The sequence below is a fragment of the Apteryx rowi genome, unplaced genomic scaffold (assembly GCF_003343035.1).
Source record: "Apteryx rowi isolate R43461 unplaced genomic scaffold, aptRow1 scaffold_19, whole genome shotgun sequence".
In the NCBI taxonomy this organism is placed as follows: Eukaryota; Metazoa; Chordata; class Aves; order Apterygiformes; family Apterygidae; genus Apteryx; species Apteryx rowi.
The window spans coordinates 2,719,127-2,742,773 of NW_020448196.1; the positions used below are offsets into that span (position 1 = coordinate 2,719,127).

Below are 23,647 nucleotides of genomic sequence, written 5' to 3' on the forward strand. Positions count from 1 at the left end.
GGCGGCCGCCTCAGCTGCGGTCGTGACTTGAACGCGCGGATGATCCGCGGCAGCCGCCCGCGGAGCCTGCTCGGGAGACGTCTTAGTCTTCCTTAATTACAGATACCCGCTGGTTCGGTCACGAAACACCTCTGAACGTCGCTATCTGCTGATTTGGGAGCTAACGTGAAGGCAGGAAATGAAGAGACAAAAATAACAATACTGATGTGGCGTTTGCAAAGTATCGTAACACTTATTTAGTAATTTCATCAAATGAAATATTTATACGGAATTGCTACTACGGTCTCCGCTCATACACATTTTATATATAAACACTGCTGAGAATGACATCTCGTAAGAATTGGAATAATTGTTTTAACACAGTAAAATAAATAACAATAAAATATTTCATTTCTACATTTTTAGGTATTTTTCTGTCTTGGAATATATTGGAGGTTTGGGGTTTTTTTGAGGTTTGCTGTAATTTAGAAATAGAAATCAGCTGTATCAAAGAGGAAGTGATGACATTTTAAAGCACGTATGATCCCAAATCATCAATCAAATATACATGATAAATTAAGGCTTTCAGAAATGCATGTTACAGTGAAAGGAGCGCATCATTCCTTCCCACAGCTCCCGAGCCAGAGCTTCAGGAATCTACGTCCTGATCACATTTAGTGACCAGTTAAGCTTCCAGCCCCCCCTGCACTGCTTTACCTGTCAGTGGCATCTTCAGATCTAGCAATGAAAATTCAGTCCACATTGGGAACCTGACACAGAGACACAAAAAGCCTTTTTTTCCCTTAAAATATCTCCTGCAACGTTTTCAGTGTCTCTGTGTATTTGCCTAATGACAGAAGCTATCCGAGCGCCACGGGGGATCTAGCGGGCTGACTCCGGGGTCAGGATCCGCACGCCTGGGTTCGCGCCCAAGCTCTCTCCCCGACGGAAGCATGGCCCAAGGGAGCCGGGTTGTCTGCCTCAGTTTACCCACCTGCTAGACAAAGATTACTCTGAATTACCTCACAGAGATGTTTCTAACTTGAAAGTTCCTGAGCTTAGGAAGAAACCATAGATTTGTACTATTTCTTTTTACTCCTTTAGCTTCTGCAGAGATAATACAGCTACACACAAAACAGCAGCTCAGTTCTAACCCAGCTAATCCATCATGGTCAGACTGTTTCCTCCTTATTTTTAAACTGGTTTAGCGCCACTGCAGAGTCCAGGGCTTGTGACAGGACAGAATTTGCTCTACAAAAATGTTTTTTACAATAATAATATTCGAAAAGAATAGGCTTAGTCTGATACCAAGGGAAAAAAAAATCTTTGCTTTCTGAACCACACATTGGTTTACCATGGGATGCTAAAGAGGATGTTAACGGGTTTGTTGCCCCTTCTTAGTGCTGCCTGGCGCCAGCATGCACGCCAGCTCCGTACCAGTGGTATCAGCTGCTCTGTCTCTCCCCTTGCTGTTCCCCCAGTACAAACCACCCTCACGGAAGGGGCTTTCAGCCCTGTAAACTGAACAAATTAGGAAGGGGCAATCAATCCAGCACCAGCCTGGCTCATTTTGCAGTCATGTAAAGAACAGTGAATGAATGCAATGTTTCGAAAATGTAAAGCATGAACAAGAGCAATTACATGTTTTGCTTGTCTTAAGAAAAAAAAAGTCTATTTCATACAGGGGCCTAATCCTGTATCGATGGCACCCAGTGACTTTGAATTTAAACTCCAAAGACCATAAAAGGGAGGCTGCTAATATGCAACATGTTTTCCCTTCCCGCTGTCTTAAAAAACCTCATGTGATTTCTCCATCCCAAACTCCAAATAGAAAAGCAAACAGAATCTAAGTCAGCAGTCTTTTGCTCATCAGCTAGTAGTTTATTCAGCTAGGCTGCAAGAAGAGTAGCAAAAAAAGGAAATAACCCATCCCTACGTTTTTTCAAGAATGACTGTCAACAATAAGGATCCAAATAAATATAAAAGATTAACACTGTGCATTTATATTGTGCTTTGCTGCTTAAAAGTCCCTGACAATCATCGGGCCCAGTCTTGCCAAGGGCTGAGATCCCAAACTTCACTCGAATCCATGAGGGTTTTGTGGCACTTTGGTGGTGCAAAATATGGAACTTTATAACTTAAACCCTGTCTTACCCCCTTACTCATGCAAACCCATTTCTCCCGCAGCACTATCCCTGTCAGTCAGGATGACTAAGTATTGGAGTATCTTTACCCCAACGACAATAATAACGAGGAACACTGTTGCAAAACCAGGAGACTGGTAAAATTTATACATCCATATCCACTAACTGACTGATCACCACCATTGCTCCAGAAAACAACCTCACTAGAATCTTTTAAATAAAATCATGTACACCATATATTTCTTCTGGGCTGGCTTCCAGCATTTTTATCTTAAATAGGATGGCCTTTAAAAATATCTTTGTAGACTGATTCTCTCCACTGTTACTTCAGACCTGAATACCTGGTAACTAGATTTGTCAATTTTGGTTGCTGCATATCGTACAGAATAAAGAGAATATATTCCGCAATATTCAAATAAAGAAAAAGGGGACTCTGATTTATTATATTGTAGTGATTCAATACACACACAGAAAGAAAAGTAAAATTCAGGAAAGAAGATGATGACTTACTGCCTTCATGTAAAACTTTCTAGTCTACAGCCCTGTATTTTTTATTAAAGTATCGACACCTTAAAAGAAAGAAAAAAAAAATATATATATATATATATATTTAAATTTTATTTTGTTCTCTTGACCACCAATTTTCTCCTGGTAGGAAAAAAGACTGCTACCTATTTTCCATAAAAAAACCTTTGTAGCAGTCCCAGTGGAAAAGTCAAAAGTTTGACTTGAAAAACGGAGCTACTTCAAAAGCATTGTCAAACAGAGGTGAAGGTTTCTTAAAAATGCATAAATTAAAGAACGGTGTATTCATAAATATCTCCGTAACTTTACACAGTATATTTGTGATGGAGGTACATATATAGGTGAACATATAGTGTTATTATAAAACTAACAAATAAAACAAAAAATCAATTTGTTTATCAGTTACTGTTTGGACTCTGTGTGCGTGTGCATGTGTGTGAAAAATGAAAGAAAAATGGAGAGTTTTTTTCAATAATAAAAAGGAAGTTGCACTGCAGGGCCCCTAAAGCTTGTGAAAAATTAAACTCGACGGATTCAAACTGTCCTATTTCCACTTCAAAAGAGAAGAGGCACTGAGCTCTTCCCAACTTATCTTCAAACGCCCAGCACCCTAGAAAGTTTCTTTAAAAAAAATAAAGTCTCTAGTTCCCCCAAGCACTGTACCCGTTACTGTAGCTGCTGTCTCTCCCTCTTCTAATTATACCCATGTGAGTCTATTAATCAACTTGTAAATTATTTAGAGAGCCATGCGCTGTCTTCAGCTAGTACAAACACGCTGCATGCAAAGGCTTGCTGAAAACCAATGGAGCTCCCAAAGGGTCTCTCCAATGTTCAGACAGCTTGCAGCTCGCCAGTACAGCGCTGTTAAAAACAAGAAATAACACTAAGCTTACCTCCTCAGATATAAAGATTTACTCAGGCTTTCAACTCTGAAACTCTTTGCAAGTTTTTAACAAAGAGGAAGCTACTCTATTGTCAAATCCTTACTTCACACTTAGTGATGAGAATATTAATTTGATGTCAAAAAAAAAACAAACCCAAAAAGCCCCAATGCTTCAGTGAGGCTGTGATCACAATCACCAGGGGACCCCAACTTTCAGAGGCTACACCAAAAAGCACCCCTTTAAAACCATTCCAATTTAAAATACAGGGAAAATCTACATTTGTACAGTAATAGTTTTTATTAGAAAATAGGAGAAATTAGGGAATTCCAGATTTTACCCCCCACATGCAGAATGCCATTGGGGACAGCTTCAGATATTACTACTTAGAAAAAGGAAGGGGGAAAAAACAACACAGATTGTGTGTGTTCAACTCTAACAGGCTGCAAACAGTGGGATGTTATCTGTCTTCTATGAATCAGCTCTCTTTACCACCTGAATCTTCATTTTTGGTGGAGAAAACCAGTACCCAAACTAACAGCAGTTCTCCCAGCTGAAAAGCAGAATCTTACTGTTTGGGGGTGTTTTTTCCCCCCCCCGCATTTCATGCTGGTTTTCTGTCCTTTCATTTTTCTTGGCTCCATTTACTGCAGCTTTGCAAACAGATATATTAATTAGCACTAATCACGTCACGCTATTTCACCATGAAGACATGGAAAATTCAACAGAATGACATGCAAATTTCTGTTCATCTGACTGATAACCTGTCCTATTCTTGTGATGACCCCAGTGCCAAAATGCTGCCACTTGTATTTGCATTAATAAAATGGAAACATCTCATGTGGCAAATGGCAGGGACTCAAAAGAAAACCAAACAAACTGCTTCTTGCAGTTTATGTTCTCCTGGGGTATCAAATTCTGATGGACATCTTAAAAATGGTGATCATAGATATTGCAGATGCAGCATTAAATTAATGTGGGCCCATGATCTCAATGAGACAGGTCCAGGACGCAGTCTAGCCCTCCTCAGAACTGCCATGGTCCAGGGACACAAACTCTGCATAAAGGTCTTCTTCAAGCCAACGGGTCTGTGAATGGCCTACCTACATGTGCGTCATTTGTCCACAGCCTGAAGTACCAGAAGGGGAGGACCAGTCTACAGAACAGTCTCTTCACCTCATTTTAGAAGGAATCAAACTGAATGAATTGATTTATGTCAGTTCTCTTGCAGCCTGGGGGGTTTGGGGTCACTAAGCTAGCTTCTTGCTCCAAACATGAGTTCTTTTAGGCCACCCAAGCGAACAGAATGTGGTAAATCTTGCCACGGCATTAGCACTACTGAACAAGAGACAGAACGAGAGTTGAAACTGGAGTTTAACATGGTAAACTGGTATCAAACTCCAATTTTTTGCCCAGAGTAAATTCAGCAATAATTGCCCAGTACTCAGTGAAAACCACAGTATCCTAAAGGAAAAGTCAGTGCATTTCACTGTGCAAAGAACAACTCTGTGTCTATGATGACAGAAAGCAGTCAGGTTGCTGAACTTTTCACTGAAAACATATTTTTAAATATATATATATTTAAATATACCAACTGTAGAATAGGATGACTTGGGAATTTAAAAATTAATGGGCTCAAGGATATTTACACTGCCTTCATTAAGCAAAATAAATCACCCATACACAAAATGGAGGAGTTTGAAAAAGCAAGAGCTAGGATCTTCAGGAGACGGAGAACACTAGAAAATGGGAATGCACTGAGTTTCCTTCTGCAGTGAATAATAGAACTGCCTGGGCTCTTCTTGAGATGTAGTATATATAAAGAAACCATACAGGAATAAACAATACAAAGAATGTTTGTGAATCCTAAAAACTAGAAATCTGAGTAAGTCAACCAGAACTAGAACAGAAGAGATAGGGGACAGCTGCAATAACTCAATAAAAAGTTAGCTCCGAATAAGCTAGTTTTTATGCCTTTTTATGACACCACAATGTATCATGTGGGCACATCCTAAATGACTTTAACTATATGCAATCAGTTGTGCCCACAGGAAGGGAACCCATACTGAGATCAGTCCCCAAGGCAATCATTTAAAGAATATATGAGGCATACCTCAAGCTTTTATGACACTAGTTTGATTTTGACTGGTGATAATTTGATAGCCACATTTCTCATGGTCTGTCCTTGGTAGCAGGGTATTGCACTGTGATGGTATCACCTGCATGATTCCCTGCCCAGAGGAAGGACTAAGCTTGCTTGGTGCATAACTAGAAAAGCAATGAAATTTTTCATCAAGTTGTAACTGCTTTTCCAGTTATAAACATTGTCTGTTACTGGCTAAAGTAGCTCTATTCACATGTGATTTTCTTGAGACTGTATGTAGTCAATAATAATGCAAGAACCTGTTAATGCAATCTGTAATAATGCAATCTCTGTTTTAACCTGGTTGTGACTCTGTACCAAAACAGCAAAGACTCTTTGCCCATTTTCCTCCTCAGTACACTATGTTCTTTCATTTTCTCCAAGGCTTTTTATGAGGGCAGTAATGAATTCTTGTTAGTGTTTACTAATGTAAATTCATTCTTTGTTATCCCTGGGAGAGGAGGATTAGCCAAATGACAGAACTTATTATTTCTGGTATTGCTATATAATATTTATTTTTATTCAGCCTTTAATTTTGTAGTATGTCCCACCAAATAAAATATATGTGCATATAAACAAAAACTAAGAGAGAATTTTTTAGCACAATGCACGGAAATATAGTTATGACTCCCATTAACATTCAGAAGCACTGTACAGCTTTATCCTTGCATGTTATATTAATAAAATCATCTAAATTTGAAATAATTTCTAATTTGGGGAAGAAAGGAATTACAACTTCAATTTCATTTTCCTGAAGTGAAAATAGCTCCCTTGGACTAAGGACATGTATATTTTTAGGACTGGATAAACATTACAGTCTGTGAAATTATTTCACCCTACTGGGAATGCTTCCAGTACCTCCTGTAAGGAACCTTAATAGCTAAGGTGAAATTTGTAAAATACACACAGAGCACACGTTTGGTAAAGCTCTTAAAGGACTTATTTTTGAAAATATAGATCATCCAAACTCCCATCTCAGCCATAATTGCAATCTAGAGAGGGAGGTACTTATAGTGGCCGTCCTCTGCTCTGTAGGGAGGAAGAGAAAGTGAAATCATAGTATACACCTAAAATTCCAAAATCAATGGATACCATGAAAAAGATACGGGTCCTAAGCCTAAAAGCATCTCAGCACGTGAGCTGGATGTCACGCACAAGTAGTGGCATTTGGGTCAAGCAGACTACATATATACAGAAGTTATTCCCATACATACAAGCCTAGGCTATATTGTGACTAATATACACACAGATCTCCTGTCTTGACTTCAATAGGCATTCTAGCTAGCAGAATCTCTAAATCAAATCTTCCTGGAAGCCTCTCCTAGAAACGGCAGCTAGGAGCCATTAACCCCTGAGCGAACGCAGCCTACAGGTGCTCAGGGCCCAGCACCCGTTGCTCTCCGTGCCTGTGCCACGTTGGACAGAGCCACGCTTTCCCTTTGGTGGTCCCCACGCCACTTCCCCGTCCCAGCAATATGGTGGCTGCCACAGAATATTAACGCACTAAACCAGCCGAGTTACAGTACTAGGAATAAATATAATCCGTTCACTAGAGATGAAGTTGAGAGTTAAAAAGTATTATTGTGTCGCTTGACCAAGTGACTGACAGAGGGACAGAACACCCAAAGCTGCTGGCTGCCACAGGTCTTTCTGAAATGCTTAGAAAAGTACTGAATCTCTTGGCACGGTACCAAGGGAACCTCCGTTAATTTTATTGGCTCGTGTTTCAGATATGCGTAATTCAGTCTCAGAATTAAGCTATTGTGCAAAAAAGGGGGACTTTTTCAGCTTTTCACCTCTCCAAACGGCTATCCTTGCCAAAAATAAAAGACGACAAAGATTTTTCTTTGCTCCGAGAGGTTTGCTCAAAATTCCAGTAATACTGAAGCTTAACTGAGATTTCTCTATCTTCAGCAAGAGGGTCTCCCTGTATTTGCCTCTTTGGTGACCATTTGGTCTATTGCCAGAAACAAGACTGAAAGCTCCTATCCCAAGTCATGGCAATTTGGCAAAATAAACACTCTTCCACCCTACTGAAATAAAATTTATCCTGCAGAACTACAGATCTTTTTTGATATTTAATATCTACCACATAGAGAGAGACATCCTTGTGCAAGGCAACTAACAAACATGTAAGTTTAAGTTGCTGCCCTAAGGAGCTTACAGTATTTATGATTCATCCGAAATCACTGGAGAGACTTCCAAAAGCAACATATGCTTAGGTATTCTTTGTGGTAGTCCCCTCCTACCACCAAAAATGCTGATAGAAACAAAGTACACAGAAACTTTATTTTTAAGTCAAAAAGCTTATCTGAAAGTAGATGAATCTACAGTCACATTTTATAAGTTAAAATATACATATAAAAGCAGACAGTCTTTATTATAGCTCACCTGAAATTAAAATAAAAATGAAATATGATACTATGCTTTAAAAAGCAATTTAAACATTTTTAAGTACACATGTATCAGAATTCTGATTTTGATACAGAGATTAAAAAGCATGGAATACAAATTTTGGGATGTGAAAAAAACATCTGAATTTCATTTAACAGTGAACTATTTGTTGTGAAGAAATCAGAGAGCTAAAAAAATCTAACTTCAGTTACACAGTGCTATAAGTCACCTAATGAAATGGAATTAATCAGCTTTCTGACTACTCTAATGTAACTCAGATTAGAATCCGACCAAGAAAATTTCACTCACAATTTATTTTTTCCCACAACTCTGTAACTACAGTGCAATGAAACAACAACATGCCCTACCTGGGCATCCATTGTCAAAATAAGGCTTAACGAGTTCTCCAAGTTTTGTCTTGTCTGCAACAGCTTCCTTTAGCAGTTGCCCACAGCAAACTAAGAGGAAGGAAGAACAAAAAGACACAAGGTTAAATTTTAAAAAGGAAGCAAGAAAGAAAAGGAAAAAAAAACCCAGAAGCTGCATACTGGAATAAGGTCACTGAATAAAATAAAAGTTGTAGGTTTTTCAGGTTTGTTGATGGGTTGTTTTTTTTTTCTTGGGCCAAGCAGAGCAAAAAGCAAAGAGACTGAGCAGGGGAGAATACTGAATAAAAAAGAATGCATTTGACAAAGAACATATTAAAAACAGAGAGAGAAAGAGACTAATCAAATATGTTACTGAAATAATAACTCAAGGGATTGCTAGTGGTTTTCACTTTTTATAAACTTTTAATTACTGAATAAAGTTACACCTGCTGAACAGCATCTGAACTGCACTGCTGGAGGTGCAGGATAATACGCAGTTCAAGGGAGTGACTCACTGGATCATTTAATGATCATGTAAGAATTATATTTTAAAAACTGTGCTAATGCAATATTATCATTGACTTCAAATATATAAAACACCAGGAGATCTAGATTTAAAGTTCCAATCAGGACACTTGTACATGAACTAATGCTATTTTGGTGTTGTATAGCACTTTTTGACTAGACAAAGTTACTGAGTCTTACTGTCCCATGTGAGTTAGATACAAGAGTATTCATCCTCATTTTACAAATAGGGAATTAAGGCACGGAGGGGTTGCACAACATCACAAAAAGTCCTAATTCCAGCTCAGCTTTGCTTAATATTAGATAACAATAACGCTGTACATTATTGCATGACCTTTCCATGAATAATCATAAATCGATTTCATCCTTTCTGAAATCAACAGCACCACTGACTTTAACTGAAAAAGAATCAAGCACTTGCATCTCTTTTATCACGGTTTATCACGGTGTTCAGCACGCAGGTGTAAAAATACACTACAGGAACATTTCTTGAGCAAAGTTGAACAAGTTTAGTGTTTAAGCAGCAAGGTATGAACACAAATATTAATAGTCACTACCTCTCCCAGAGAAGCAAATTCATATTCACAGAAAATGGTCTAAATATGTAACAGAAATTGTGTATAGACCCCAGCGTAGGACAACAAATATGTATATGCTTAAATTCAACCCAGTTTGTGAGATATTTAAATATAGGCTTTTAAGCCTATGTTTCAATCCCAATGGCCTAACTGGAAATTAAGCATATGCTGAAGTACTCTTCTGAAAAGAATGGCCTTCCACTCTGTTTTAAATATTTAATTCTTGTAATAATTTGTTTACAGTATACTTACAATGAAATTCAACATATGGATGAAGTAGTGGTAATGGTATTTAGTAAAGAGAGCAGCAGCTGTTTTATATAGTAGTTGCTTAAAAAAATAAAATGCAAATTTTGACCTAGATGAAAATACTACATCAAACTTAGTTTTAGAAATATAGTTCAGAAAAGGTATTCAGAAAAACAAGAGAACAGTAATCTTTAACACAGCTAAGAGTTTTCTTTAACACATTATAACAGACACATTTCATTTTTAATTAAGCCAATTATATAATTCTTAAAAATACATCTTTGAAAAATCTCTAAAAATCTTTAATTTTTAATATGAAATGATAAAATACAGCAATATTAAAACCTCTGATAGCATAAAAGTTCTATCAATTTTATTTGTAGTCTTCAGTATTGTAACACAGATTAAAATCATACAAATTTACTCTTTTCACATGTACTGGATATTTTAGTCATTTAGTATTTTTGAAACACTAAAATAATGATAAACACTTAAAATACAAAAATACTAAACCTAGACCCCTGATTGATAGATAGACAGACAGTTTCAGAATTGTTTCCATGCAAAAACCAAACATCTAACCATTAGTTGGAATGATCGTATGGAAAGCATATACCCCGTTTCGAAGGTTTCAAGTTTGAACTTAAAAATTATTTCTTTTCTGAGCAGCTCTACTAAATATGTAACTGAAAACAATACAGCTCACATCTTGAAGTCATTATTCACTTGTAAAGTCAAATCCAGGTTCAGGGAATTCTTTTGCTTGACTTCCCCAGGAGTTCAGGGAAGACACTGAAGGACTGGCTACATCACTATGGACAGAATTAGTTCCACTAATTAAAGAATCCTCCCAACACAAAAAAGCACTATCTATCTACTTAATTCTTACTTTTTTCATTTGATATGCATTGAAGGAATACTAATGAAATTAACTTAGATTTTACTTAACAAAGAGGATATCAGACATTTGCTTAAAATAATTTATGGCTACTCCAATATTAGAAGACGTTATAGAACACCGACACAAATTGCATTGATCCTAGCACCCTTCAGGGTGTTAATATTATAGCATTTTTTAATATCAGCATGTACCACCATGAACAAGCCTCATCTAGCATTTCCTGGGCCTCCCTTATGAAAAAAAGAGAATGTACATTTTGATAATTGTTTCCTTTTCTAATACATTATTTTAGAAGCATGAAATCTAAGAGTCTTCCTCATAGTTCAGAGCACATTCTCTCTTAAAAGTGCCTCAATTTCGGCCAGACAGCTGAAACTGCAAAGACATTATTCATGATCCACTGATACAATGAAGAATTAAGAGTACAACAAGAATGTAACACATGAAAAACTACTGATCTAAAGAGTATAAAAAATGATGACTAAAAAAATGTTAGAGCTGGTTTGTCACAGAATATATGTTTTATTGGTTTATATTTCTTCACTGAAATACTTTTCAGACCCTTCAAAAATTTGACATCCACAGTGATGGTCTAACAGAGAAATTTTATGTGCAAGAAAGAAAGACAGCAAAAGATAAATGATCAAAAAGAAAGAAAAGGGGGAATTGAGCAAAGTGCATATTTACTGAGAACTTACTGTTGACAATGCCGTATTTCTGAGCTATTAGTGCTGCCTGCAGGCTCTTCCCACTGCCTGGGGGTCCACAAAAGAGAATCCGTGGTGTAAAGGGGGCAGCTGATCGGTGCCGTGTTTGGACATAGGTGAGAACTAGAACATGACAGGAAGACAAGGAATGCAGTTTATAACCTATTGCCTTTTTTTTTAAAAAAAAGAACACATTGATTAATTTCTCTCTCTTTTTTTAAAGATTGTTATTATGATCATCATTTATTTTACCACTGAAACATCTTGAGAGTCCAACCAAAATCAGGACTCTGATAAAACTGTAATGTCAGCAACTTCCAATGAGAAGCACTTTAGAAATCTTACTGTCATTACACTCATATACTCTTTCATCAGTACATGTCAAACCATTTTAAAGAGTGGATTCAATTAATAATTGCTCTTTTACCATGTTGTTTTTAGCAGAAGTCATTTTTTGCTTGATAGCTACAATTTTACCATGTAAATTACAAAGGGAGATAATTACACTTAATACTTTCTGCAGTTTCTGAACAAATACTTAGTGTAAAAACTCAGGATGTTAAATTGACATGACATTTACCCTGTTCTGTATGTGATTAGTAGACTCCTAATTACAATATACATATTTGTAGCATAGTATGACATAACACAATAGAGCACAGACAACACATAACTGAGAAGGATTTCATTCTTCTGTCCACCATTTTTCCATAAAGTGTATAGGCCATTTGATATTTCCGGTCTGATTCCACTCTGTTTGCTGGACAATATTCTTGCTTCTGTGTTTTCTAATGCATAGGAAATACTATGTTCACATCAGTCTATGGACTCTAAGAGCTTCCAAAAGACCACAGACCACATAAAGCATAATCAGAATTGCTGCATGATAGAGATCTGAACTTTGTTACGGTCTCAAAAGAGAACTTGGTAGACTAGCAAGAAGCTAGAGTAAGGTGTGGCTTGACAGTGAGGATAAATTATGAGCATATTTGGATACAGCTGAACACTCTTACACTCCATGCCCCTTTTGCTAACAACAGCAGTGAAGAGAGCAGCCCAGGCTTGAGCACAAGCTAGGTAAGCTTTCCAGGGATCACACATTAATTTGCTTGTTGGCCAAGGCTAAAAGCCATGCCACTGCATCTTGACTGCCATTTCTACTCATGATTAAAGAGAGCACAGGCACACCTATGCATGCTTCAATTTCCTCTGTAATTGCAGCGGATACAATTAAATTTAGCCCAAACATCTTAAATCTTAAATTAAATAAAAGAGCCTATAGACTAAACAGCCCTTGTAATAAAATGATACTATAGTCTAACAAAACAGGGACAGGCTTAGACATCAATGTTTGTATGAACCGCAATACCATATTGAAAAAGCACAAGGATCAGTATTTTAACAAGCATCTTTAACACCGCTATATACTAACAATTCTTCTACGGACCCTTTCCTAGGCATACTTCCAGATCATCATGAAATCTCTTTGTAAGAAAGGAGCAGCTCCAGCAAACTCCAGTTCTGCAATTTCTAGAGAGTGAGCTGGGGTATGGAGAATCTAACTCAAACTGCAACCACATGGGATCCTGCACATCTCTTACGCCAGCACCACAAGCTGTGCTGGGATACTATACCGTACAATTGAATCTGATGTCACTTATCCTAGCACAAATCAGTAATCCCATTAAAATTGAAGAGATTACAAAACATTATATTTGTATGAAACAATCCATTATAATCTTAACACAGATGCTATCTCTTAATTGTTTTGCAATAAAAATGCATTAAAAAATTTTGAAAATCACAACAGAAAATAGTCTGTTGGCTGCATAACTTGTCCAAAAACAAATATCAGCTAACCAAGGACTGCTCTAGTTATTCTGAACATTTTCCATAACCCAGTGTATTGAAAAGCACAGACATTACAGGCAAAGCACCCTGCTTACAAATGATGCTTAATTTGCAGTAAATAACCAAGTTAATTAGGAGTAATGATCCCCTAGACAGTCTCCACATCTAATTATTCTTAAAAAAAAAAAAAAAAAAGGCTGCTTGATGCACTGCAGAAAAAAGATCTAGAGAGGATTTTTTCATTCCAAATTTCAATTTATCTCACTACATTATTAACTAATAATAATTAATATTCAGGCACTCACATTTTTATTTACAATTCAAGGCATGAATTCTTTATGAATGATGATATGATCTTTTAAATTTAATTAAGTAATTTAGAGGTAATTAATGTGTAAATTCAGATTATAAACTTCCTACTTGTTTATCTTAAAAGTGCAGCACTTGTCGTTAAAAAAAGACCTTTTTGAGATGCAAAATTACTGGGATATATCAGATCATCTACAGACTGACAGCTACAAAGTACATTATCAGCTGGTCTTTCTGGCAGTTTACTTATTTTATTCTTGAAGAATCAACATTAAAAGTCAGATTGCATTAAAGTCAAGCAAAGGCAAACAAGAATCATTTAAAAGAAAAGCTACCAGCACAAACAGTTTTTAAATAATGAAATGTTACCAGCTTTGAACTACTCCTACTTCTTGTTATCAGCCTTTTAGGAGCATCTCTCACAAAAGTAAGGGTGCCATTTACTCTACTGAGTCAACTATCCCTTGTCAAGGCTGTGGAATTAAGACTTCCCAGTTATTTGCATTTACTCTAGTCCTGTAAAATAATTATCAGGAACAGCCCAGACTCTGTATTAGAAAGAACACAACTCGACTGGGAGCCATCAGGCTTGACTAATCCTATTCCTATGAACTGTCTCTAAAGGCTAGGAAACACCTTTCGGATAAGAGTTTATCAATTATCATATTTGCCATAAAGGTACATATTTACCCTGTGATAGGACATCCATGCAAGGCTGGTCTGCATTGATTGATTTCAGAAATTTTTGGTAGGTCTGGAAAACTCCAGGAAAGTTTCTGTGATACTCCAGCAGTTTCTTTGACGTCTCCTGTTCAGATATATCTTCTGGTTTCACCAAACGCTGCTGCACTAGAGGGTCACTTGGCCAGTCAAAGGTCGTATGGTACACCTCTAGAAGTTAGATACCGATTAGGAACCAAGAGGATGATTTAATAGGTCTTGTTCAGTTCCAAAGTTTTCCTAACCAATATCAAAGTCTATGTTTAAGCATTATGTTGTGGCATAAGCGATAATCTGTGCACTCCCCTTGTTACTTATGCTTACAGCTGACTATTACTCAGCAGATACACAGAGAGAAAGTGACCAAGATAACTGGCCACCCCTGTAGCCAAGACAGCATGATGTGCTCCTCAACAGGGAGCATGCATTTCCTTGTATACGCTGCAATCTCTATCGCGGAGCTGCACATACATGGTTCAAACAAGCCTTTAAGGAGCAGTAGTGGTGATGATGTTTTTTGTTCTTGCCAAATGATCTGAAAGTATTTTACAAGCACTAATGAGCTATTTCTTAGATAGAAGGACAGTATTGTTAGCCCTCTTTTTCAAATCAGTAAAGCCAAGTCAAGTAACGACTTACCTAACATCACAGAGAAAGAGCTGGGAACTGGGGATAGTTCTCCAAACTCTTAGATTGAATCTTAACTAAGGCCTTTTACAAGTAAATCTCCTTTATTGCAAATGAAAGCCATTCCTTTAGTTAACAACATCCTTCCTAATTCTGCTCCTAAAACATCCAACATGTTTTTTTAACTGAGCAATGTCAGGATTTTATTTCCTGCCAGATGACTGCTAGAGATACTGAACAGAGAATTTGGAACTAAGTCTATTTGATAGTCATTCAGTGGAAGATACCTGAAAGCAAACTGCCCCTCAGAATAAATCAGGATTTAGCAAAGACACATGACAAAATATAAGTTCATACGGAGAGATTTAACCTTCAAGTATTCTGTGCTGCAATAGACTACTGCTTACAGGCCCAATACCAAGCTTTACATTTTCCTGTATTTTATTCACAGAAAATAAGATACTGTTGACATACACCTTCTCTAAACAGTTTATAATTATAAATTCCTATTGTTTCTTAGAGGGGTACCATTTAAATTTTAATCCCATTGATATTACAGCGCTTCTGGGACCAAGTAACACTCCAGTTTATGGTGGAGATCAGGAACAAATGCATACTGCACCTTCGGTGAAGGGATCGAGCCTTTTCCCACTGTTCCGTTCAATCAGCACAGTGTCTGGAGCATAAAGCACAACTAGGCACGAAAAAGAAGAAAACAGAAAGAAGTGTAGCTCTTGTTAGTTACTTGCTTTATTTCCTGTAACTGTTTTGATGAATTCTAGTATTAAGGATGGATGAAAGTATTTCAAGCACATTTGTCTCCATTTGTCTCATTTTCCTAATTTCCCATTATTCTACCTGCAAATACTTGATTTTACTTTTATTCAGAATTTTCCTCCACCTGCTGAACAGTATACTGGAAGAAAATACTCATTAATAATATACAGCCCAGTACTCATGAGTACTGGCTGACCCAGTCATCCACACCAATTAACAAAGTATGGTTACATTCTGTCTGGATGGAGTCCAGGCTAGAAGTCTAGGTTAGAAGCATCCACAGGTCACTCAGTCTGATTCTCTTCTATATCACAAGCAATTACTTCTCACCCAAATACTTCTTTAGTGAGACCAGTGAAACATATTTTTGGTTAACCTCATAGAAAAGTGACCAAGCTGGACTAGAAAGCATCAAAAGATGGAGAATTTATCACTTCCCTGGATTGTTTTTTTGCTAATCATCCTCATAGTTAAATACTGTAATTTAATTTCTCTTTTCAATGTATTTGATTACAGGTTTCAGACACAAGTTCTTCTTATGACTTTCTCCACCATATCAAACAGCTCTTTCGGGCACTTTTCTCCCTATTAAGGTACTCATATATCGTAAATTATATCTCCTCTCAATCTTCTTTTTGATTAACTAGACAGACTGCACTTTAAGATTCTCATTCAGGTCTTGGCTGCACAGATAAAATTGTGAGCAAAACTTGACTTCAGATGTTATTAGCTATATGAAAAATACATGCAAGTACTAGACATTAAACATTTTTTTCCTAACTCTATTGCAGTGATTCTGAATTCCTCATTAATAGTGGAATCTCATCCAAATCAAATCCAAAGTGACAATTCATCAAGTTCGCTAACATTCTGGCAAGTTCATGATCCACTGGCAAGCTCTACTTTTATCATTTTACGTTGCATTCCACACAACTGTAATTGTTTCTTACACTGCAAGTAGGTTTTCTAACTATTAATTTGGGACAACTGGCTGTTCTAGTTGGTGAGGGCAGCTGTCAAGGTCTTGTCTATCAGCACTTTGCCACTGAAGAAATGTTCCTCTCAAATTAGGCCACACTCCATCCATACTCAGAAGAATCAAGCTTAAAACCAAGATGTTTCCATTTCACTCGGTGGAGAAAAGTTTGCTAGGTTTGTATTTTTTAATTCAACAGAAGAAAGAATTTGGATTTAGGGGATAAGAAATTGATTTGTTCTGCGGATCACTAAAGGCAGATTTCTAGAGACTGATGTCAGAAAGCTTGGAACCACTCCTAGGATAGAAGCAAAACTATGTCTAACTGCTCAGAGACTTGCTGGAGTGGTCCTGAATTTACAGAATTCTAATGTGTAAGAAGACAAGGGTTTATGTGGAAAAGAAAGGATTTAAAGTCTCACAGGTTAACTCAAGTCCTTCAATGAATCTGAACCATACTGAAACGTCATTCTACTGTCTAGTGACTCTGGTGTCTTCAGGACAGGTACTGAAATTATTATTTAGGATGTTCGGGTAAATATGCTTCTAGGCTTTCACCTGCTGGACACAATCACACATTAACCTTGTACTGCTTACCAACATGTGTAGGAATGATGCCAGATGATTGCAGCATCCATGCCTGTTCTTGGTTTTCAGGGAAGCCTTCCAAAATCCAACCCTTTTGAACAAAAACATGAAACAGTTATTGATCCTGGAACAGGAAATACACAGGAAAAAAAAAACGCTTAGTATCAAACATTGGTGCTATTTGCACAGCATTGTTTCATTATGATCTCACAACAGGACAATATAAGAATGAACCAATTTTCTTATACTACCGGACAACTTGAACAAAAGAACTAGGACCCAAGATACAAAAAAAAAACAAAACCCAAAAAGCTTGGAATATCATTTTGCTGGTGAAAAAAAAGATTAACCTACTAACAAAACAACCTACAGACCAGTACTTGACAAATATTTTCAACGATAATAACCAATTTTTGGAATATGCTTGTGTTCACTGCAACAGTTATCACAAACTATTACTCCCGAGTATCTATTCAAACTAACCTAACTGCGATTGGATCAACCAGACAATGAAACAGTAACACCACCGTTGTTACACAATCTCTATGCAAAATACACTCCATCCTAACACAAATACAGGCCTCCCCTCCCTATATATACACAACATTGGTCTCATTGAGCAACTTAGATGAAATGTTCTGCAGCAAGAATTTCATCCATTTACCCGTTCAGGGAGAAATCATCTCACTGAATCGAAGTATACAGTTGGGTTTTGTTATAGATGCTTGTGAGAGAGGAAAGCGAACACAGAACACTGATATTTTTGTGAAATGGCATGCACTAATAACACCACCACAGTGCAAAGGCATTTATGTATTGTAGCAATGATTTTTTTTTCTGTATTTCAATCTTCAACTTCTCTCTTAGATAAAAACAACCCACAACATTTTCTACATTTTTGAAATATTTAAAAGGATACCAGCCCACACTGTGTATAAAAAAAGAGGCTAAACAAATCTAAAGACAGATTTAATGCTAAGAACAGTGAGGAAAATATGCATGCTTTCATTATTTTCTTAAATTATACAGGAAAACTCACAGTAATGGAACCAGCATTCCCAAAGCTAATGAAGCAACAGAGCAAAAGAAAGAAAAAAGAAAAAAGAGCCTTTTGCTCCCTTAAGTCCTTGTTATAGCCAGCTAAGTGTTGGATTGAGCATCTTTAAAAAAACATTTACAGAGCTGTGAAATACCGTAGGAGTGCTGCAGCCTCACTCAGTGTCTATGTGATGCAGTATTTGAAATCTAATCCGCTTACCACTCTTGAGTTTGAATCTTCTAAACTTTGCCTAATTTGTCTGTTAGTTGCTTAACTACACAGGCCCTTGTTACTATATGCTATACCCCAAAATAACTTTGTGATACTATAATAAATCTGAAAGGCCATCTTTGTATTTGAAATAAAGAAGATATTTTAATATTGCATTAGCTAGCAATCATTATTATCTCCCATATAAATCTGAAGCTCTGTCAGTATGGGGTCCAAAGGTTTTAGAAGTATTTCAGGGAAACATATCTCCATGACTTCTGTAGGAGGAAATTGGGACATTCCAATTATACAAGAAAATAGAGTAGACTACTTAAAATTCCTTAATTAGCCTGGTTTCAGGAACATGTCATCCTGCTGGTATCTGTAGAAAATAAGAGACTCAAGTAACTGCAAGCCATTTTTGCTACTCCTGGTGTTTGCTTTATCAAATTAGGATGAACCGCTGTCTAAGGTCACACAGGTGCTAAGAAATCAATTTATCCATTGGGACTTGCAGGAGAGAGGCAAGGCTGCACAATATTTTTAGCAGTATGCTAGGAATTTCAGCACTAGCTGTGAATATCTTGTGTTTGTACAACATATACATAGGCCCAGACCCTCTTCTAGGGAGAAATGGCATCAGAGCCCTGAAGCCAATAAATCTATGCCAATTTACACAGACTACAAATCTGGCTCATTTTCTCCACTTCAAGCACAATACTTTTGGAAACTAAAAAAAAAAAAGCCCTTTGCTTCTGGTGTCAATACAGCTTATAGTTCAGAAGCAAATACTAAGCAACAGGCAGCAAACACAGAAGACGTTCTTTAAACAATACATAGCAAACTTCATGATGCTTATATACAAATTTCAAAGGTCCTTAGAGCAGGCAATATGCAATTTTAAAGCTAAAAGTTTTTGCAGTGTAGGAAATTATAGCACAATAAATAGCTTCTTGCAACAAATAATTTTAAAACAAATGCATAATAAATAAACACTACAAAAATACTTAGCATTTTGGATCTTATTTCCAAAGGTCTCTGAGTTCCAGGGTATCAGTCAATCCCTAATTAGAATACATTATTCATCTACTTGACAGTTCAGTGAAATGTCTATTCCACCACAGAGCTGCAGCTTTGTTCAGAACAGGTTTATTGATATTCTGATGCATTCCCTCTCCATACCCCCAGTGGCTTGGTTCTGTTTTATCACACATCAAAAAGGCCGTATGCTCAGGGCACCCCATGCACAGCTCAGAGCTGGAGGTCTGAACAGCTGCAAGTAGTATGGTATCACAGGAGGGACAAGCTCCAAGCAGATGTCACAGATTAAAAAAAAAAAAAGAGAGAGAGAGAGTAAAAAGGGAGTGTGGCTTGGGAACTAAGTAAGAGGAAGCAAGACACAGCAGAGCAAGACCTGACTTAAAATATGCCTATCATGCTTTATGCAAACACTGGTCTTTTTTGCCCTCCTGACTATCATTAAAGTGTAATTAGTAACTTCACATGGTAAGAATTTGTTTCTTTAAGAAGCTATCTATTTTTTGTCCTTGATAGCAGTAACCTTACATCCACGCATGGATGGCATCTTACCACATCAGGGCTAGAATGAAGGCTAAAAGTCTGAGAAATTCTACAGCGCCTTATTCTGTGGTCACTATTCCCTCTCTTTCAGCTGGAACCTCAGTCCTTTCCCACATCACGACTGCTATAAATACAGCATTCTGCTCTTGCCTTAATACCAGGTGAAGTGCTCCTTGGAGACCCATGGCACACTGAAAATCAGCAACAGGGAAGTACTTTCAAAGCCATCACTTTCCTCTCCAAATTTAAGGAATCTGGAGAAAAGGAAACCCTCAAGGTCATTCCCAAACATAAATCTCCTTCCTTTGCTGGCACACTCTCAGCTGTGATATCAAACCTATGTTCTGTCAACTTTCCACCTCAATAATAATGACTTGGATATTCAGTTCTCTCTTGTTATTTGACCTGCACAGCTGCAAAATTTGTTACAAAATCCAAAACTGACACTGCCTTAGAATAATGCAAACAGGAAAGGGATAGTGTAAAGAAATAATGCTGAATTACATGGTACATCCGAAAGAATTCTCAGACACAAGCATAAAGATCAAGGGTCATGAAAAATGCTGCCTTTAGGAAAGCATGTCTTCACAATAGTTTTTCCATAACATCATTGGTATTTCTGAAAAAGTATTATGTGCCTTTCCCATCTAAAGGGAGAGGACAGACAACAGTGCAACAAAACAGCGCAGTAATAGCCAGTGTGGATCCAAAATTTCTGAGGTTTTCAGAAGACAGCAGACTGAGGAGTGTAGTATAAATATTGCAATGCATAGGCACATTTAAATGCAACATAATAGCACTTATTGAAATTTGAGTATTCCGACTGATAAAAATCAAATGACTATTACTAACAAATTCAGTGTCCCAGAGTTGGAGGTTTGGTCTGTCCTTTTTTGCATTGGCTGACAATCTTCATTGCTTTGGACCCCTCTTCTTTATTTGGTCCCAAAATGGGGAAATGAGCAAATAGAATCAGAGAGAGATACAATACGATTAAGATCCTGACCTGACTAATGCACAGGGACCTACATCTACTGCCAACCCTACTCCTGCAGTCTGTCAGCTTTAGCAGCATGTATGATGGAAGAAGCTCCACCTTACCAAATTTCTCATTAGAAAGGAACCTTTTATTCCCCTCGCACATATTCTTGTAGCTTCAGTGTAAAAAATGAGCCACATTCTTCGTGGAAAACAAAAAAAGAAGGTCAAGAGGCCAGCTTTTCTCCCCTGATATATTTATGAAACATCACTGTCTTTGTAAGGAGTCACAGAGACGACATGATGATCTCTATCTAAACCCCAAAACAACCAATAGCCATTGCATTCTTTTCCTTCCTATTCAATGACAGCTACCACTCTTCTTAATTGTTTAATACCAATCAGAAGTAATTCTGCCCTTGAGTTCATGTGACTCACTGGCCTAGGCTTAGTTTCTAAATCGCTCTAAGATGTGAGTAAAGTTGCTCAGCTGTCTCTCTCACAAATTCATCATCTAGCAATCTCTTCACTAGCTTTCTCCAGTTCCATAAATTCCCTCCACAACACCAGCAGCACCAGGAGTTAGACGACAGTCAGATGAAAAGTCTTCATATGAGCTTCACAAGTCCCAGGTTCTAACATAATGCTTGCAATAAGTTCTCTGTGTATGCTGGAAGACCTACCTGTCTGATCCCTTGCAGTTCCAACTACATTTGTATTAGAAGAACACAAAACACCGTCTCAGAAGAGCTGTTGATCAATAAAAATGTTCTCCTTGGAGGATGCCTGTGACATCCATAAACCTGTGAGTGTCAAAACAATGGCACAAAAAATTCTGTATTCCTACTGTCAGTGGGATGAAAGCTGGGCAATTAATGCCAACCCAATGACACCACAAGGAGAAATAAAACAAACAGCTGGTGGTCCTATGGTCCAACATACTGTTCCTAATCTATTTACATCTTCAGTTAAAAATGCTGACTCATGTTTTGAGAGAGATGGCATAAATCTGGACAATGAAGTAAAAAATCCACAGTATTGACTTCATTAACACTCACACAAGACGACTGATGCAATTAAAATGCACAGATCCTCTTTCAAGTGGAAGTGATGCACAATGTGGGGACATTTCAGTGGCCTTGAATTCCTGTCTACTAATAAAAAGACTTTCAATAAACTATCACAACTTTTGAAAAGTCAACTATGCGTTTTTCCTAAAAGGAGCCGAAATACTAACTACACTGATAATATGCACTCCACTCCTGCTCAACATCGTGGAAACTTTCTAAAGAAAGTTTTTATTTCCCCTACTGCTCTGTAACATGCCCAGCACTGGTTCAGTGCTGCCGGTGGTAACGATAGGAACACAGAACGTAGGCAGGATGCTCTCCATGGTTCATACACTGTAACTGACCATCTCATCTAGTTTACACACGGCAGGTCCACTGAAAGCCACTTTCATCAGTGGTTTGAGCAAAGATAGCTGACTTTGCACTGAAGCACATGAGGATCCCTCTGACAATCATTTATTTACATTATCTCAGTTGTAAAGCAGTAACCGTCAGTCAGGGGCAGAAAACAAACAATTTTCGAATTCTTCTTGCTAGTTTTGTGGATATTTCTCCGCACCCATAGACACCTCTGTGCCACAGAGTCACCATCTTAAAAACCACAAGGCAATGGCCCAGCCCCCTAGTATTATGATTTTGTTTTAAGTGAATGGAAATATCATTACATTATATACTCTAACCCTTGAGTGTTTACTTGTGGCCATTTCAGTGTCTCTTTGCAAATGAAAGCTTAAAAACTGCAGATCATTGCGGACTAGAGCAAAAATTATGGAGATGTGGGGAGAAGCACAGGATGTAAGATTTTTAGCAGTTTCTCCCATGTCTGATGTTAAGACAGCTTTAGGAAGCAATTTTCAAAGTTCAGTGAAACATTAACTACTGGCCCTGCCTTACTCAACAAACAAGCTAGATGATGATGTCAAGACACACACAGTTTAATAAAGCATATCAGCCTTGCAACATCTCTGTGAGGTAAGGAAGTGCTAATTATCCCCTGGCCCACAAATGAATGGACAGACTGACTGTTCTAAGAACACGTATTATTCACCTGAAAAAGGTTCTTTAGTCCTTCATGAATGTAACACCTACTTTGGACTATGCACTTTTTTCCTCTCAAGAAGTGCATCAAATAATGTACAGTCTATATCTTGGCACTGTTTAGAAAGAGATCTTTATCCACTAGATTATTATGTCTCTTACAAATAATCCTTTATTATGGGCTGATTATAACAACATCTGAGGTTTTAAAGGAAACACATTAAAGAGAATTTGCTTTCCTTGAGTCCAGATATTAGTTTCAACCAACATTATTCTATTTAAGTTTTCTTTTGGTTCTACTTGAAAAGTCTCTTCTTACATTAAGTGTAAGTACACAGGAAAAAACAACAACAACACAGATCCATGGATACAGCAGCCAAACCTCTTCAGCTGCCTATTTTTGTAAGTTGACAGTGAGCATATTAATTATTACCTAGAAGAGAATATATTCAAATTCCTAACACAGAAAGAAAGACACAATGAGAAAGA

General features: G+C 37.4%; 1 protein-coding gene across 5 annotated transcripts in view; it reads right to left on the bottom strand.

The window, feature by feature from the left end:
• AK8 (adenylate kinase 8) overlaps window positions 1-23,647 on the bottom strand; it is an 81,227-nt gene that overhangs the window by 34,906 nt on the left and 22,674 nt on the right. For all 5 annotated transcript variants that reach the window (XM_026062054.1, XM_026062053.1, XM_026062051.1 and 2 more), the window contains 5 exons: window positions 17,252-17,333; window positions 15,524-15,595; window positions 14,245-14,445; window positions 11,386-11,517; window positions 8,435-8,524 (listed from right to left, as the gene is read on the bottom strand). In XM_026062054.1, the coding sequence (XP_025917839.1) occupies window positions 8,435-8,524; window positions 11,386-11,517; window positions 14,245-14,445; window positions 15,524-15,595; window positions 17,252-17,333 (577 nt within the window). The remainder of the gene's footprint in view (window positions 1-8,434; window positions 8,525-11,385; window positions 11,518-14,244; window positions 14,446-15,523; window positions 15,596-17,251; window positions 17,334-23,647) is intronic.